Genomic DNA, 14,945 nt, shown 5'->3' with positions numbered 1-14,945 from the left:
TTAACTTGGCTACTATAGGTGTGATGGTGTCCTCTACCTGGGATACTCGTGTCTCCACTTCCGTAATGCGTTCCCACATGAAGGGCAAATCTTGTCGAAGTCGTCCCACTTCAGTGTAAACATCCTCTATCTTCCCAGTCAGGGATGTCCTAGTTAGGGAGATGGCTTGCATCAGCTATTCAGATGCCTGCTTGAGGGTTAATTCTTCTTGCTCAGTCTCCTCCTCACCTCCAGGGGGACGGTTTTTATGCTGAGCTTGTGAAGGGTTATTTCTAAGGGACCGTGCACTTTCAGAGGGGTCAGGTCTTGCAAACTCTTTTAATTTTTCTGCTGTTGTTGATCCTTTAGCTCGATTCATGATCAATGGTGATGCAGTACAACAGGATGACTAGAAGTATATACTCTGGGGATTCTCCCCTCCAGTTATAAGCACAGCAGGGCAAGTGTTAATTAATTGTCCCAGGAGCAGCTCTCATGCAGAGGGGGGGTCACATAAATTGGTGAGGGCGATGCCTGGTATTATATTAATGAGAGTTCTTATGGCAAGTAGGGAGAAGAAATCCACGGCACCTGCAGAGGCAGTAGCAGTGAAGGGTTACAGAAGTCCCAACTGTAATGGTGCCGACGGGCAGGGTGAGTCTATAAATAGGAGGGGGGAACGCGGGGCCCAATTTTCCAGGGCACTCACCGTGTAGCATATCCCCTCAGGTCTTCAGGATATAAGTCACCGCCGGGTGACACTGCAGCGATGGAAACTGGACGCCGCAGCTCTCACTGATAGAGCGCGAGTCTAAAATGGACGCCGCCTCGTGCAGGCCCCGCCGCCTGTCTCAGCTTTCCTATTCGCCAACTCACAAGAGCAGTCCTGTGTCCTCCTGCGGGGGTCCAGGAGGGGTCCCGGTATCTAGAGGTCCCAAATGCCGCTGATTGTGTCACGCTGGCAAGGTCTCAGACACAGCATGTAAGCAGGATGTTCAGGAGCTCCCACAGCGTGCGTCCTCTCTCCTCGGCAACATAGCCACATCCCCCCTCCCTACAAAGCATGGTGTCCCGACACAGCTCCCCACACAGTATGGTGTCCCGACACAGCTTCCCACACAGCTCCTCACACAGTATGGTGTCCTGACATAGCTCCCCACACAGCATGGTGTCCCGACATAGCTCCCCACACAGTATGGTGTCCCGACACAGCTCTGTTGTGAACTCCCTTTCTCAGATTTCTGAGCCAAAGCTCCCTCTGCTCCATCTGGTGGTTACTGAGAGTAGTGGCGCTGGCCAGGTGGATGGAAGTTCTCCAACTGACGACGATAATTGGGAACCTGGGATTACTGGCTGGGAGCATATAATGGAGCTGGCTGATCTTGAAGGTTGCAGGTGATTTTCCTCCTTGTGCATTTAGAGTTGTTTTGTCCCCTGCCTGATCTTCATGGTTCAGTTAAGTGATTATTTTGCTAATCCTTTGCAATTAATCTGGTTGTGGCTTTTTTTTGCTTTCTGCTTTGCTGCTAGGGTTCAGCGTGCTCCCTACTGGGGGCAGTGCTGTGCCCTGCTTCATATGTCACAGCTTGTGCAGTCCCCTGTTATGTTAGTATCTTTTTGCTTTGCTTCCAGTTTATACCAGAGTGCTGATCTAGCGGGGGGAGGTCGTGTGGCCTCAGATTTTTTGTATATCAGAAGTGTTGGACTTTTTTAGGGTTTTGTGCGTGATTGCAGACAGTATCTTTTCTGTCCTGTCCTGTCTAGACAGCTTGGGCCCCACCGTTTGCTCAGTCTGTATTCTGCCTGTGTTTGTGTCTCATCTTGTATCACCAAAAATATATGTTTGGGGGCTGTATTCCTTTGGGGATCTGTTCCGGGGCAGTTTAGACTTCACCTTTCTGTCTTTAGGCTTAGTTAGTTCTCCAGCTGTGATGAAGCATCTAGGGCATCATAGGAACGCTCCACGGCTACTGCTAGTTGTGTTGCTAGGATCAGGTGTCATGATCCAGGACGGGGTTTCGCTTTGGCCCGTCCTGGTCAGACTGGGGGTTAATTGTTCTGCCTCTCTTTGGCAGAGGGCAGCTATTTAATGCTCACTGGACCTAGGTCCGGTGTCAGTTATACTCCTGCCTTCGGCTGAGTTAGTTGACCTCTTGTATACGTGTGCCTTGTGCCTGATAACTTGTTGATTGTTTGGTTGTGATCCGGTTCTGTCTCTGTTACGAGTTCTGCCTGCCCCTCTTGTGCCGCACTGCTCTCTCGTGTATGACTCGACTGCTCTCTGCTCATCCCTTTGGTACCGCACCGTCCTCTTGTGTATGATCTTTGGCTTTGTCTGACCTCCCGTCTGTTTATCCCTCCTGTACCTCGTTTGCCAGTACTGTGTATGACCTCCGTTTGGCCCGACTCTGAGTTTTCTACCTTTTCTGAAAGCAGGACGCTAAGCCCCACCCAATTGCAGTCACGTGACCGTCGGTCCTGTGCCGGCTTGCTAACCTTCAGCGTTCAGGTCCTGTGCATCTGTACTTTCCAGCTGTTCTTGTCCCCAGGGGTCCCTACAGTGCGGGTGAGTCCCTGCTCAGCGGAGGCTGTACGCCGGCGTTGTCAGGATCCTGATATTATAACTGACCATGGTCGAGTGGGTTCAACCTTGTGATTTGAAGGCTCTGCAGCGTTTCCTAGGATTCGCCAATTATTATCGTAAATTTATAAGGGGATTCTCACAGGTGGTTAAACCTCTCTCAGACATTACTTAAAAGGGGGCCGATATCAAGAATTGGCCAACCGCAGCGGTAGCGGCATTCCAGTTTTTGAAAAAATGTTTCATGTCTGCTCCGGTTCTTATTCAACCGGACCCGTCTGAACCATTTATTGTTGAGGTGGACGCCTCAGAGGTGGGGGTGGGGGTGGTATTATCCCAGGGACCCGCCACTTTGACCAATTTGAGACCTTGCGCCTTTTTCTCGAAGAAATTCTCCACTGCGGAGAAACTATGATGTTGGGAATCGAGAAATTCTGGCCGTAAACTTGGCCTTTGAAGAATGGAGGCATTTTTTGGAGGGGGCTGTCCATCCTATAACTGTAATTACGGACCACAAAAACCTAGCTTACAATGAGTCAGCTAAAAGGTTGACTCCCAGACAGGCTAGATGGTCATTTTTTTTCCCGATTCAACTTCTCGATCACTTTTCGGCCAGGATCCAAAAATGTCAGAGCGGATGCCTTGTCACGCAGTCTAGATCCGGTGTCCCACCCGGAACCTCCATCCTCCATTCTTCAGCCTGGGGTGGTGGTGGCAGGTATTTCTAATGTGTTGGAACGGGAGATTCGGGAAGCCCAGTCTCTTGCACCTGCGGCTAAGCCGGTGGATAAACTTTTTGTGCCAGCTCAGTTTCGTCTCAAGGTCCTCTGGGAGTTCCATGACTCAGTTCTGGGTGGACATCCAGGGATCTCGGCCACCCGGAAGGCCATTGCTAGAGTATTCTGGTGGTCTTCTTTAGCCTCTGATGTTGGGGAATATGTGTCTACATGTGATATTTGTGCCCGTGCAAAAACCCCCCATAACCGGCTAGCCAGGGAATTGGTACCACTGCCAATTCCTGAGAGACCATGGACTCATCTGTCCATGGATTTTATCACCAATCTTCCCCCTTCCAAGGGTAATACAGTCGTTTGGGTTGTGGTGGACAGGTTTAGTAAGCAGGCACATTTTGTACCTTTGGCAGCTCTACCTAATGCGGAAACATTGTCCAGATTGTTTGTTGAGCATGTGGTGCGGTTGCATGGGGTACCCTTGAATGTGGTGTCTGATAGGGGAGTGCAATTTGTTTCCAGATTTTGGAGAGCTTTTTGTAAGAGGTTAGGTATTGGTCTGTACTTTTCATCCGCTTATCATCCAGAGACTAATGGGCAGACCGAGCGGACCTATCAGTCTCTGGAGCAAATTCTGCGTTGCCTGACCTCAGCCCGACAGGAGGATTGGTGGTCTGTGTTAAAGGTGACCGAGTTTGCATTTAACAACCGCATTAACCAGTCTACGGGTACATCTCCCTTTTTCTGCAATAATGGGTTTCATCCTCATTTTGGAGAATTTTCCCGTTTGAATTCTGGGTGTTCTGGGGCGGATGAGACGATCCAGCGGTTGGGGGAGGTATGGCGGGAGGTCCAGAGTAACATTACGAAGGCCCAGGACAAATTTAAATTTTTTGCGGGCAAAAAACGATCCGCGGGACCGGTGTTTCAGATCGGGGATAAGGTATGGTTGTCCACCAAGAATATAAGGCTCAAGGTCCCTTCTGCGAAGCTTGGACCCAAGGTTATAGGTTCCTATGAAATTACCGAAGCAGTTAACCCGGTGGCTTTTCGGTTGCGTCTCCCGCCATCTCTGCGGATCCCAAATGTTTTCCATAAGACCCTTTAGAAACCTGTGAGGTCCTGTGGGGAGGGAGCATCAGCTTCCCCGACACCGGTTCTGGTAGACGGGCAGTCGGAGTACGAGGTGGAACGAATTGTCGACTCTAGGTTGGTCCGTCGTGCCCTTCAATATCTGGTACATTGGAAAGGCTACGGTCCTGAAGAACGCTCGTGGGTTCCTGCTCGATCGGTTCATGCGGATCGGTTGGTCCGGGCCTTTCACGCCAAGTGCCCTGAGAGACCTGGGGGTCCGGTGGCCCTCCATTGAGAGGAGGGTACTGTCATGATCCAGGACGGGGTTTCGCTTTGGCCCGTCCTGGTCAGACTGGGGGTTAATTGTTCTGCCTCTCTCTGGCAGAGGGCGGCTATTTAATGCTCACTGGACCTAGGTCCGGTGTCAGTTATACTACTGCCCTCGGCTGAGTTAGTTGACCTCTTGTATACATGTGCCTTGTGCCTGATAGCTTGTTGCTTGTTTGGTTGTGATCCGGTTCTTTCCCTGTTACGAGTTCTGCCTGCCCCTCTTGTACCGCACTGCTCTCTCGTGTATGACTCTCTGCTTGTGACTCGACTGCTCTCTGCTCGCCCCTTTGGTACCGCACCGTCCTCTTGTGTATGATCTTTGGCTTTGTCTGACCTCCCGTCTGTTTATCCCTCCTGTACCTTGTTTGCCCGTACTGTGTATGACCTCCGTTTGGCCCGACTCTGAGTTTTCTACCTTTTCTGAAAGCAGGACGCTAAGCCCCGCCCCCTTTCAGTCACGCGACCGTAGGTCATGTGCAGGCATGCTAACCTTCAGCGTTCAGGTCCTGTGCATCTGTACTTTCCGGCTGTTCTTGTCCCCAGGGGTCCCTACAGTGAGGGTGAGTCCCTGCTCAGCGGAGGCTGTACGCCGGCGCTGTCAGGATCCTAATATCAGGGGTCTGCAATCCGCTTAGTTACCAACCTCTCTGGTCTTCTGGTGGCTTAGCCTGTTCCTGCTATCCTCCTTGGTGACCCATTCATAACATAGCTCCCCACACAGTATGGTGTCCCGACATAGCTCCCCACACAGTATGGTGTCCTGACACAGCTCCCCAAACAGTATGGTGTCCCAACATAGCTCCCCACACAGTATGGTGTCCCGACATAGCTCTGCACACAGTATGGTGTCCTGACACAGCACCCCATACAGTATGGTGTCCCGACATAGCTTCCCACTCAGTATGATGTCCAGACACAGTTCCCAACATAGTATGGTGTCCCGACACCGCTTCCCACACAGCTCCCCACACAGTATGGTGTCCCGACACAGCTCCCCACACAGTATGGTGCCCTGACATAGCTCCCCGCACAGTATGGTGTCCCAACATAGCTCCCCACACAGTATGGTGTCGCGACATAGCTTCCCACACAGTATGGCGTCCCGACATAGCTCCGCACACAGTATGGCGTCCTGACACAGCTCCCCACACAGTATGGTGTTCCCACACAGCTCCCCACACAGTATGGTGTCCCGACACAGCTCCCCACACAGTATGGTGTCCCGACATAGCTCCCCACACAATATGGTGTCCCGACATAGCTCCGCACACAGTATGGTGTCCCGACATAGCTCCGCACACAGTATGGTGTCCCGACACAGCTACCCACACAGTATGCTGTCCCGACACAACTAGTCACACAGCTCCCCACAAAGTATGGTGTCCCAACATAGCTCCCCACACCGTATGTTGTCCCGACATAGCTCCGCACACAGTATGGTGTACTGACACAGCTCCCCACCAGTATGGTGTCCCGAAACAGCTCCCCACATAGTATGCTGTCCTAACACAGCTCCCCACACAGTATGGTGTCCCGACACAGCTTCCCACACAGTATGGTGTCCTAACACAGCTTCCCACACAGTATGGTGTACCGACATAGCTCCCCACACAATATGGCATCCCGACACAGCTCCCCACACATTATGGCGTCCTGACTCAGCCACCCACACAGTACGATATCCCCAAAAGGCCTCTTAAACAATACAATGCCCATTCAAACAGTGTGATGTCCCCACACAGTTCCTCAAACAGTTTGATGTGCCCTCACACAGCTTCCTACAAAGTATATAAAGTATATATACTGTACATACCATTTTTGATCTTATGTTTATGTAATAGTGTTATTTTTACTAAATAAAGCATAATGGCGCTTTCAATAAAAAACATCCATAAAGTCCTGCCTAGTGCATTTTTATTCCCCAAAATATTTAAACAGGTACTAGTGCAAGCAGCTAAACTGATGTGAATGGAGGAGGCCTAAAAAGTGCCACGTGCTGCTTTTTGATTTTCCTGTTGCATAAGGTGAGAAGAAGTGAGCAGTCAACAGATGACATATAACAATAGTCGTAAACCCAGGGCTCCGGGAATATCTTGATTCGGTATTTGTTTGTGTAAATGTCCTTTGGATAAACTGTACTAATTATATAACTATCCATTTTCTAACCTCCATTGACTATGAAGCCTGTCATTAAAAGGTTATTATTACCTGATATTCTCTCATTTTCCTCAAAGCAAGTGTTAGATCCTCTTTGGCTTTAGCAAGATCAGTCTTGAGCATATCATTATTTTCAGTTACTCCATCTTATGATAAACATAATAAGAAAAATATTAGTTATATGTGGCAGCACACAAGTGTTTGATGGAAGTACTTAATTATATGTAAAAAAAGCTTACAAAATAGTTAATTTTTGTAGATAAATCAGTTATTTAAGATTTTAATATATAAGATCAAAAGCGTGACGCCAGTCTACAATAGCGCCCCACATATGAGTTTTAGAACACAAGTATACACTTATATGATTGAGAGGTATTTTGGAATGACCATATAGTCCATTCAAAGCAGCTTCTATCACCACTCCCAAAATAAGTCCTTGCCAGGGGGCGGTTCTGTAGTCACTTTCCACAGTTTCTTTCACCACCCCCCCACTTTTGATAATCCAAATCAATAGCGCTGATAGAAGCTGTAGGACAGGTTACTGCTGTTCCGCAGCTCGTTTCTCTGAAACTGGATGCCATCAGGGCACAGTGATTTAAGAATAGAAGCAGGGTGACTGACAACGGTGCCGTTTTCTGATGATTATTCATTGAAGGGCAATGAAAGAAGCACGGTAAGTGACAGCAGCACTGCCCCACAGATTCTATCACTGGCTTAAAACGAATCTTTACCAGGGGACAGCAACGGTGACACTCACCCTGCTTTCATCACCGACCCTTGATGATGTCCTCTTTCAGATAAACAAGCTGCAAGCCAGCTGTAACAGCAGCTGTGGAAGAGGTGAGCGCAGCACCTGCACACTTCTTTCAGACATCAGCAGAAGGCGGCGATGAAAGAAGCTGTGATAAGTGACCACAGCGATGCCCCCTGATGACGTATTATTCCAAGCAGGGTGACAGAAGGTAAAAGTGAGTAAAGCCTCAGCCTCCTGATAATGTCTCATTTGAGCATTCCTTCAAACAAAAAAATCATTGGAAATAAAGATTTAAAAAATCACATACAGAGATTAGCTGTATATGGAGAAAAGTAAGGTATTTTAAAATAAAGAAAACACCAAAAGTGTTTAGGGGTTAAAAATTTATATTTATAAAGAGCATTTTAGGTATGGGACTACCCCTTCAAGTACAACTAATGATTAATTTATCTACAATGCAAAAAAAGGAATCAGAAAGGACATAAAAATTTACCCTTGGCATCCAAATCTTCATATTTTATACTGATCGGCAAAGGCTGAACGGAGCAACTTTGTGTAAAAGCCTTGAAAGTTAAAAATAAATGTTACATATTTAAAATTTGTAGATTGGTAATTTTAACAGTATTGAGTTACAAGCAAACACATTTTTACCTGATTCACTGAAGATGACCTTTCAGCAGATTACTCAATCCACAATGTATATATTATTTATTAGGCCTCTTAGACCTGATGGGCCTGATGTACTTGGCTATCTCTGTGAGTCTTATAGACAATGAATGGAGCGGAAGTGTGTATGCTCAACATCCTCTCTTTTTACACAAGGAATTAGGGACTCCATCGTTTCACCACCATAACAAAATAGTTATTACTTATCGGTGAAAATTTCTGGCAAAGGTGTATTCTAGTTGTGAAGCATTAACTTTTCACATTTTTTAATCAATTTTCTGTTAGACTATGAAGTTCCATTATGATCACTGAGTGAGAGTCACCAACAGATAGGACATGACTTGTATCCCGAAGTCTAAAGAATGCTTATCCCTCTCTGCCACAGCTAAATGCAATTTGGTAAAACGACTTACTTTCATTGTACTTTGATGCAGATTTTCAGCGCAAATTCTGCCTTGAAAACTCTAAAACAAATCTGTATCTGAAACTACTCTGCATGGTAAACACTGTCCAAGTCCTTTTTTGCACTCCAGTATTTGTAGTCCAAAAATCAGAGTACGCTCAAAACGTGTAAGTGGTGCAAATTGTTGTATAGCTTTTTCCTCTGTAGGGTCCAAATCCACTCCTGGATTTGGCTTATAAATACTAACAATGCTGAGCAAGATTCTACTTTGTGAAAGTGGTCTAAATGGTAAGAGATGAACTCCACAAAGCTACACAATACATCTAGGTTTGCACGCACCAAACATTTGTGCTACAAACATGGATACTGTTTGAGCAGAAGTGTCTAGCTTTTTGAACCCCTTCAAGCCGCAACCAATTTTCATTTTTGTACTCTTATATTTACTCCCTAGAACAAATTTTCCAACATAATCATATGTTTATGGGACCAATGAAAATGTCAGCTCGTCCTGCAAAAAATAAGACCTCACATGACTCTGTGGGCCAAAATATGGAAAAATTATACCTCTCAAAATGTGCTGATGCAAAAACTATTTTTTGCAATAAAAAGTGTATTTTAGCGTTGTAAGGTAGCACTTGTCAATAAGGTAGGGGATACTCGCTTGGCAGCCGATAAATCAGGTCTGGGACAGGTTTCTCAACATAAACTCAGTCCATTCGGTTTATTATGCAGCATAAACCATCAAACAGCAACAGAAAGTTCACATCAACAGCATAGCGTCCATGACAGAGCTCCACTCTGTTAATCCCGTGGACACACAGGCTTTGCTATGTCCGGTACACAGGATCTCTAGCCTCACAGTTACATCCCTTGTTCGGGTTACCTTCTCATAGCTGCTTCTCAGTGCAGATGTTCATTCCCTCCAGGGAACTATCAGACATAGGCAGCCATTATACACAGCCTCTCCACGTGCTGTCAGGAAGGCAGCCACGTCAGCCCAGACAAGACCTTCCATATGGACCAACCGGGTCCAAGCATTCACTCATGTGACCTACCCTGGCCACCTTATATGGTCCGCAGCCACGCCCACCGAATCACATGGTTATGACCTCATCACAGGTCCTTCAATCATTCACACACATATACTTTACTATGGCGTTCTATACACCTGCCCCTAATTGGGTTTGTAGGTGATTGATCCCACCCGTCTCACCAATCACCTGAAGGCTTCTCCCTCACATTGGCATGAAAGATGAGCTCTGCTGATCAGCACATAATCAAGCCTTCATCCCAAGGCCACCCACCTTGGGATACATAAAGGTCATTTAGAACCCTGCTCATGTTACCACTCTGGACATGGCTATCCGTCCTGGGACACCCACACAGCGCCCCCTAGTGGACACAGTGGTCACTACACCACATACCTCCCCCCTCTGTTCAAGCTTATGGGGTGGAACACACATCACCCCGGGATCTCGAGACCGGGCACCCATGTCACCTTGCCCCACAGGCCGAGAGAACGGTATTCTTCTGTTTTGTCTATCGTAGGGCCTCATCTCTACGTTAGGCCTCCCCCGCCCCAGTGGTCAGAATATCGGCCATGATCTTTGGCCCTCCAGTCACAGTCTGTCTGCGTCATTAGACACTGTTTAGTCACCACCCTCCTCCAGTGCGCTCCGTCACCTCCTTTTCTGTCTATGCGTTTTGTAACAAATGGTACATCACTACATCTAAGTTTGCTTTTCAGTGCTTTAACCTCTCGGTTCATTGCATTTGCTGTCTCTGTAGCATCCTCCAGTTCACGCTGTAATCTACGGTGCAACGTATTGGCACGTTGAGGCTCTTTCTCTGCTTCTTCCACCTGGTGCTTCAGTTGTTTCAGACGCACATTATTTCCCTCCGCCAGGTCTCTGTACTGCTCAGAATTACGCCTTTCATCATCCATTTGCATTAGTACATCCTTCAGTTTTTTCTCCGTACGCCATACTTGTTTGCTTGCAGATTGTCGCTTTTTAGTTTCAGCATCAAGTTGTTCCTCCAGTTGTGCAACCTTTGCTTTTAACTCCTTATTCTGGCGATCTAGATGCTGACGGGCACTCTCATTCTTCTGAGCATTACTACATTCTGCATTCAGATCAGCATTCATCTGGTAACATAGTAACATAGTTTTGAAGGCTGAAGGAAGACCTTATGTCCATCTAGTTCAGCCTATTTTTAGTGCAGCTGTTCTGCATTGTTGATCCTGGGGAAGGCACAAAAAACAAACAGAGTAGAAGACAATTTTCCCCATATGGAAAAAAATTCCTTCCCCTAAGCTGGGTCAACCATCTACCTATAATATTCTGTTATTCGTAACCTTCTATACTGTTACTCACAAGAAAAAGCATCCATTCCTTTCTTAAATTCATTCAGTGAGTTGGCCATCACCACTTCCTCAGGAAGAGAATTCCAGAGCCTCACTGCTCTTACCGTGAAGAACCTTCTTCTATGCTGGTGCAGAAATAGTCTTTACTCCAAACGAAGAGAATGACCCCTTCTTCTTGTCACAGTCCTTGGTACAAACAGTTCTTTGGAGAGATCTCTGTATTGCCCTCTGATATACTTGTACATATATATTAAGTCTCCACAAGTCTTCTCTTTTCTAGAGTAAATAGACCTATGTTAAGAATGAGTCACCGAGGAGGAAAAACAAAAACAAGCTAAGCCCCAGAAAACCAGAGAGGTTGGTAACTAAGTGGATTGCAGACCCCTGATCCTATCCACACAACTAGCAGTAGCCGTGGAGCGTACCTACGATGATCCTAGACGCCTCGTCACAACCGGAGAACTAAATAAGCCTAAAGCAAGAAAAGGGGAAATCTAAACTGCCCCAGAGCAGACCCCAAAGCAATAGACAGCCCCCAAACATGTATTGACGGTGAGACAAGAAGAAAACACAAACACAGATAGAAAAATAGGCTGAGCAAACGATGGGGCCCACACTAACTAGAAAGGACAGGAAAGGAAAGATGCTGTCTGCAATCACGCACAAAACCCTGCCAAAAAATGTCCAACACTTTCTGATAACAAAAACTCTGAAGTCGCTACACTTCAATTCCCTATATCAGCACTCTGGTATATTCTGAAGACAGAGCAGAAAGAGACCAATCTGCTCAGGGACAAAAAACAAACTGGCATAAACAGAGACATAAGAATGGAAATTCAGCACAGTCCCAGCAGGGGCTGGCTGACCACAAAAACTGAGTAAACCAGACCAAAACTCATGTGAAAAATAGCAGAGCAAACTTAGCTTGAGAAGGCAGGAACAGAACTGGAAACCTGAACCTCAGGGCAGGAGAAAATCATCAGCACAAAATTAGGGCGTCAGCTGTCTTAAATCCAGTCAGAGACTCCTGATGTCCACTCACAGTCCTCCTCCTCAGGTGGCAGGTCAGCTTCATTACCTGCTGTCACCACCAGAGGGAGCCCGGATGGAGAACTGACGACTCCTCTGTTAACACAGCCATCTCCACCACCCTAACCAGAAGCCAGAGGTAAACCAGAAAATCAGTTCACAACAGTACCCCCCCTTGAGGAGGGGTCACCGAACCCTCATCCACGCCACCAGGCCGATCAGGATGGGCCCAGTGAAAAGCACGAACCAATCTATCGGCATTAATGTCAGAGGCAGAGACCCAAGAATTGTCCTCCTGGCCATAACCCTTCCACTTGACCAAATACTGGAGTCTCCGTCTAGCCAGACGAGAATCCAGTATTTTCTCTACCTCATATTCCACATTACCTTCAACCAACACAGGGTCAGGAGGTGCTGCCATAGGAACCACTGGCTCAACAAACCTCTTCAACAGAGACTTATGAAACACGTTATGGATCTTAAACATAACTGGAAGAGCCGATCGAAAAGAAACCGGGTTAAGAATCTCCAAAATCCTATAAGGCCCAATAAATCTCGGCTTGAACTTTGGAGACGCAACCTTCATAGAGATATTTTTTGACGACAACCAAACCATATCACCTACTTTAAACCGGGGACCAATGGTCCTATGCCGGTTGGAAAACCGCTGGGCCTTTTCTTGAGAGAGGGACAACTTATCCACCACTTGGTCCCAAATCTGCTGCATTCTCTCTACCACAGTGTCAACACCTGGGCAGGCTTAAGATTCCACTTGCCCTGAAGAAAATCAAGGATGAAACCCAAAGTTACAGAAAAAGGGCGACATCAATGTGGCAGAACTAGCTCTATTATTTAGGGCGAATTCGGCCAAGGGCAAAAATGAGACCCAATCATCCTGATCAGCAGAAATAAAACATCTCAAATAGGACTCCAAAGTCTGGTTTGTTCTCTCAGTCTGCACATTGGTCTGTGGGTGAAACGCAGAGGAGAAGGATAACTGAATTCCCAGATTGGAACAAAAGGCTTTCCAAAATCTGGAGACAAACTGGACTCCACTGTCCGACACAATGTTCTCAGGAATCCCATGCAACCGAACCACCTGTTGTAAAAACAAGGGCACCAACTCTGAGGAAGATGGCAGCTTTGGGAGTGGTACAAGATGGACCATCTTAGAAAATCTATCAGAAATCACCCAGATAACAGTCATTCTCTGAGAGACAGGAAGATCAGAAATAAAATCCATTGAGATATGGGTCCATGGCCTCCTGGGCACCGGCAAAGGCATCAACAACCCACTAGAACAGGGTTTAGACCAGGAACAAGTCCCACAATACTGCAGAAAATTCCTGACATCACGAGATAAGGCAGGCCACCAAAAAGACCGACTCACCAAATCTCTGGTACCAAAAATACCTGGATGACCAGCCAACGCGGAGCAATGAACTTCAGACATCATTCTCTTCCTCCACTGGTCAGGAACATACAATTTTCCCATAGGACAACGCTCAGGTTTGTCCTCCTGAAATTCTTCCAGGGCACGTCTCAAATCGGGCGAGATGGCAGAAAGAACTACCCCCTCACCTAGGATGGTAGTAAGTTTGGTCACAATGGGAGAATCAGCCAAGAAACTCCTAGAAAGGGCGTCTGCCTTAACATTCTTAGTGCCCGGAAGAAAGGAGACCACAAAATCAAAACGCGTGAAAAACAAGGCCCATCTAGCCTGTCTAGGATTCAAGCGTTTGGCCGACTCCAGATAAATCAGATTCTTGTGATCGGTAAGGACCACAAATTGATGTCTAGCTCCCTCCAACCAATGTCTCCACTCCTCGAATGCCCACTTCATGGCCAACAATTCCCGATTCCCCACATCATAGTTGCGTTCAGATGGGGAGAACTTTCGGAAAAAGAAGGCACAGGGATTCATTTTAGAATTCACCGGATCTTTTTGGGACAAAACACCTCCTGCACCAAACTCCTCAGCATCTACTTCTACCTGAAATGGAAGTGAGACATCAGGTTGCCGTAAAACCGGAGCAGAAGTGAACCTCCGCTTCAGCTCCTGAAATGCCTAAACAGCCTCTGGAGACCAATTCAGCAAATCAGCGCCATTCTTGGTCAGATCAGTCAGTGGCTTGGCAATACCAGAAAAATTATAGCTATACATTTACGATAAAAATTAGCAAAACCCAAAAACTTCTGGAGAGCCTTCAAAGAAGTGGGCCGAACCCAATCATAAATGGCCTGCACATTGGCCGGGTCCATTTCAATAGTTGACGGAGACAAAATAAATCCCAAAAATGAAATCCTCTGTACACCAAAAAGGCATTTCGATCCCTTAACATACAGGGAATTCTCCCTCAAAATCCGGAACACAGTCCGAACATGTTCCACATGAGAATCCCAATCAATGGAAAAGATCAGAATATCATCCAAATAGATGATCAAAAACTTATCCACAAAGTCCCGGAAAATATCATTCATGAAGGATTGGAAGGCAGAAGGGGCATTAGTGAGCACAAAAGGCATCACCAGGTACTCAAAATGTCCCTCCGGAGTATTAAATGCCGTCTTCCATTCATCTCCATGTTTGATGCGAATAAGATTATACGCCCCCCTGAGGTCAAGCTTAGTAAACCAGCAGGCACCTTTAACTCTGGAGAATAAATCAGAAATCAGGGGTAACGGATACTGATATTTAACCGTAATCTTGTTAAGGGAACGATAGTCAATACAAGGCCTTAATGAACCATCTTTCTTAGCCACGAAAAAAAAACCCAGCACCTAAGGGTGAAGAAGACGGTCTAATATGACCCTTCTCCAACGACTCCTTAATATAAGATCGCATAGCTTCGTGTTCAGGTACAGATAAGTTGAAA

The 14,945-nt window shown here is 46.7% G+C and overlaps 1 protein-coding gene across 1 annotated transcript in view; it reads right to left on the bottom strand.

Moving 5' to 3' along the window:
• The window catches only part of LOC141066950 (myomegalin-like), a 397,502-nt gene that overhangs the window by 53,309 nt on the left and 329,248 nt on the right, over nt 1–14,945 (bottom strand). Inside the window, exons 13-14 of the mRNA XM_073558018.1 lie at nt 8,100–8,169; nt 6,904–6,998 (exon numbers count right to left, since the gene is read on the bottom strand). Of these exons, the coding sequence (XP_073414119.1) occupies nt 6,904–6,998; nt 8,100–8,169 (165 nt within the window). The remainder of the gene's footprint in view (nt 1–6,903; nt 6,999–8,099; nt 8,170–14,945) is intronic.

The sequence above is a fragment of the Dendrobates tinctorius genome, unplaced genomic scaffold, assembly GCF_039654945.1.
Source record: "Dendrobates tinctorius isolate UK_male_01 unplaced genomic scaffold, ASM3965494v1 ptg000012l, whole genome shotgun sequence".
In the NCBI taxonomy this organism is placed as follows: Eukaryota; Metazoa; Chordata; class Amphibia; order Anura; family Dendrobatidae; genus Dendrobates; species Dendrobates tinctorius.
Note: the sequence above shows the minus strand (reverse complement) of the source record. Positions and strands in the feature narration are given on the sequence as shown.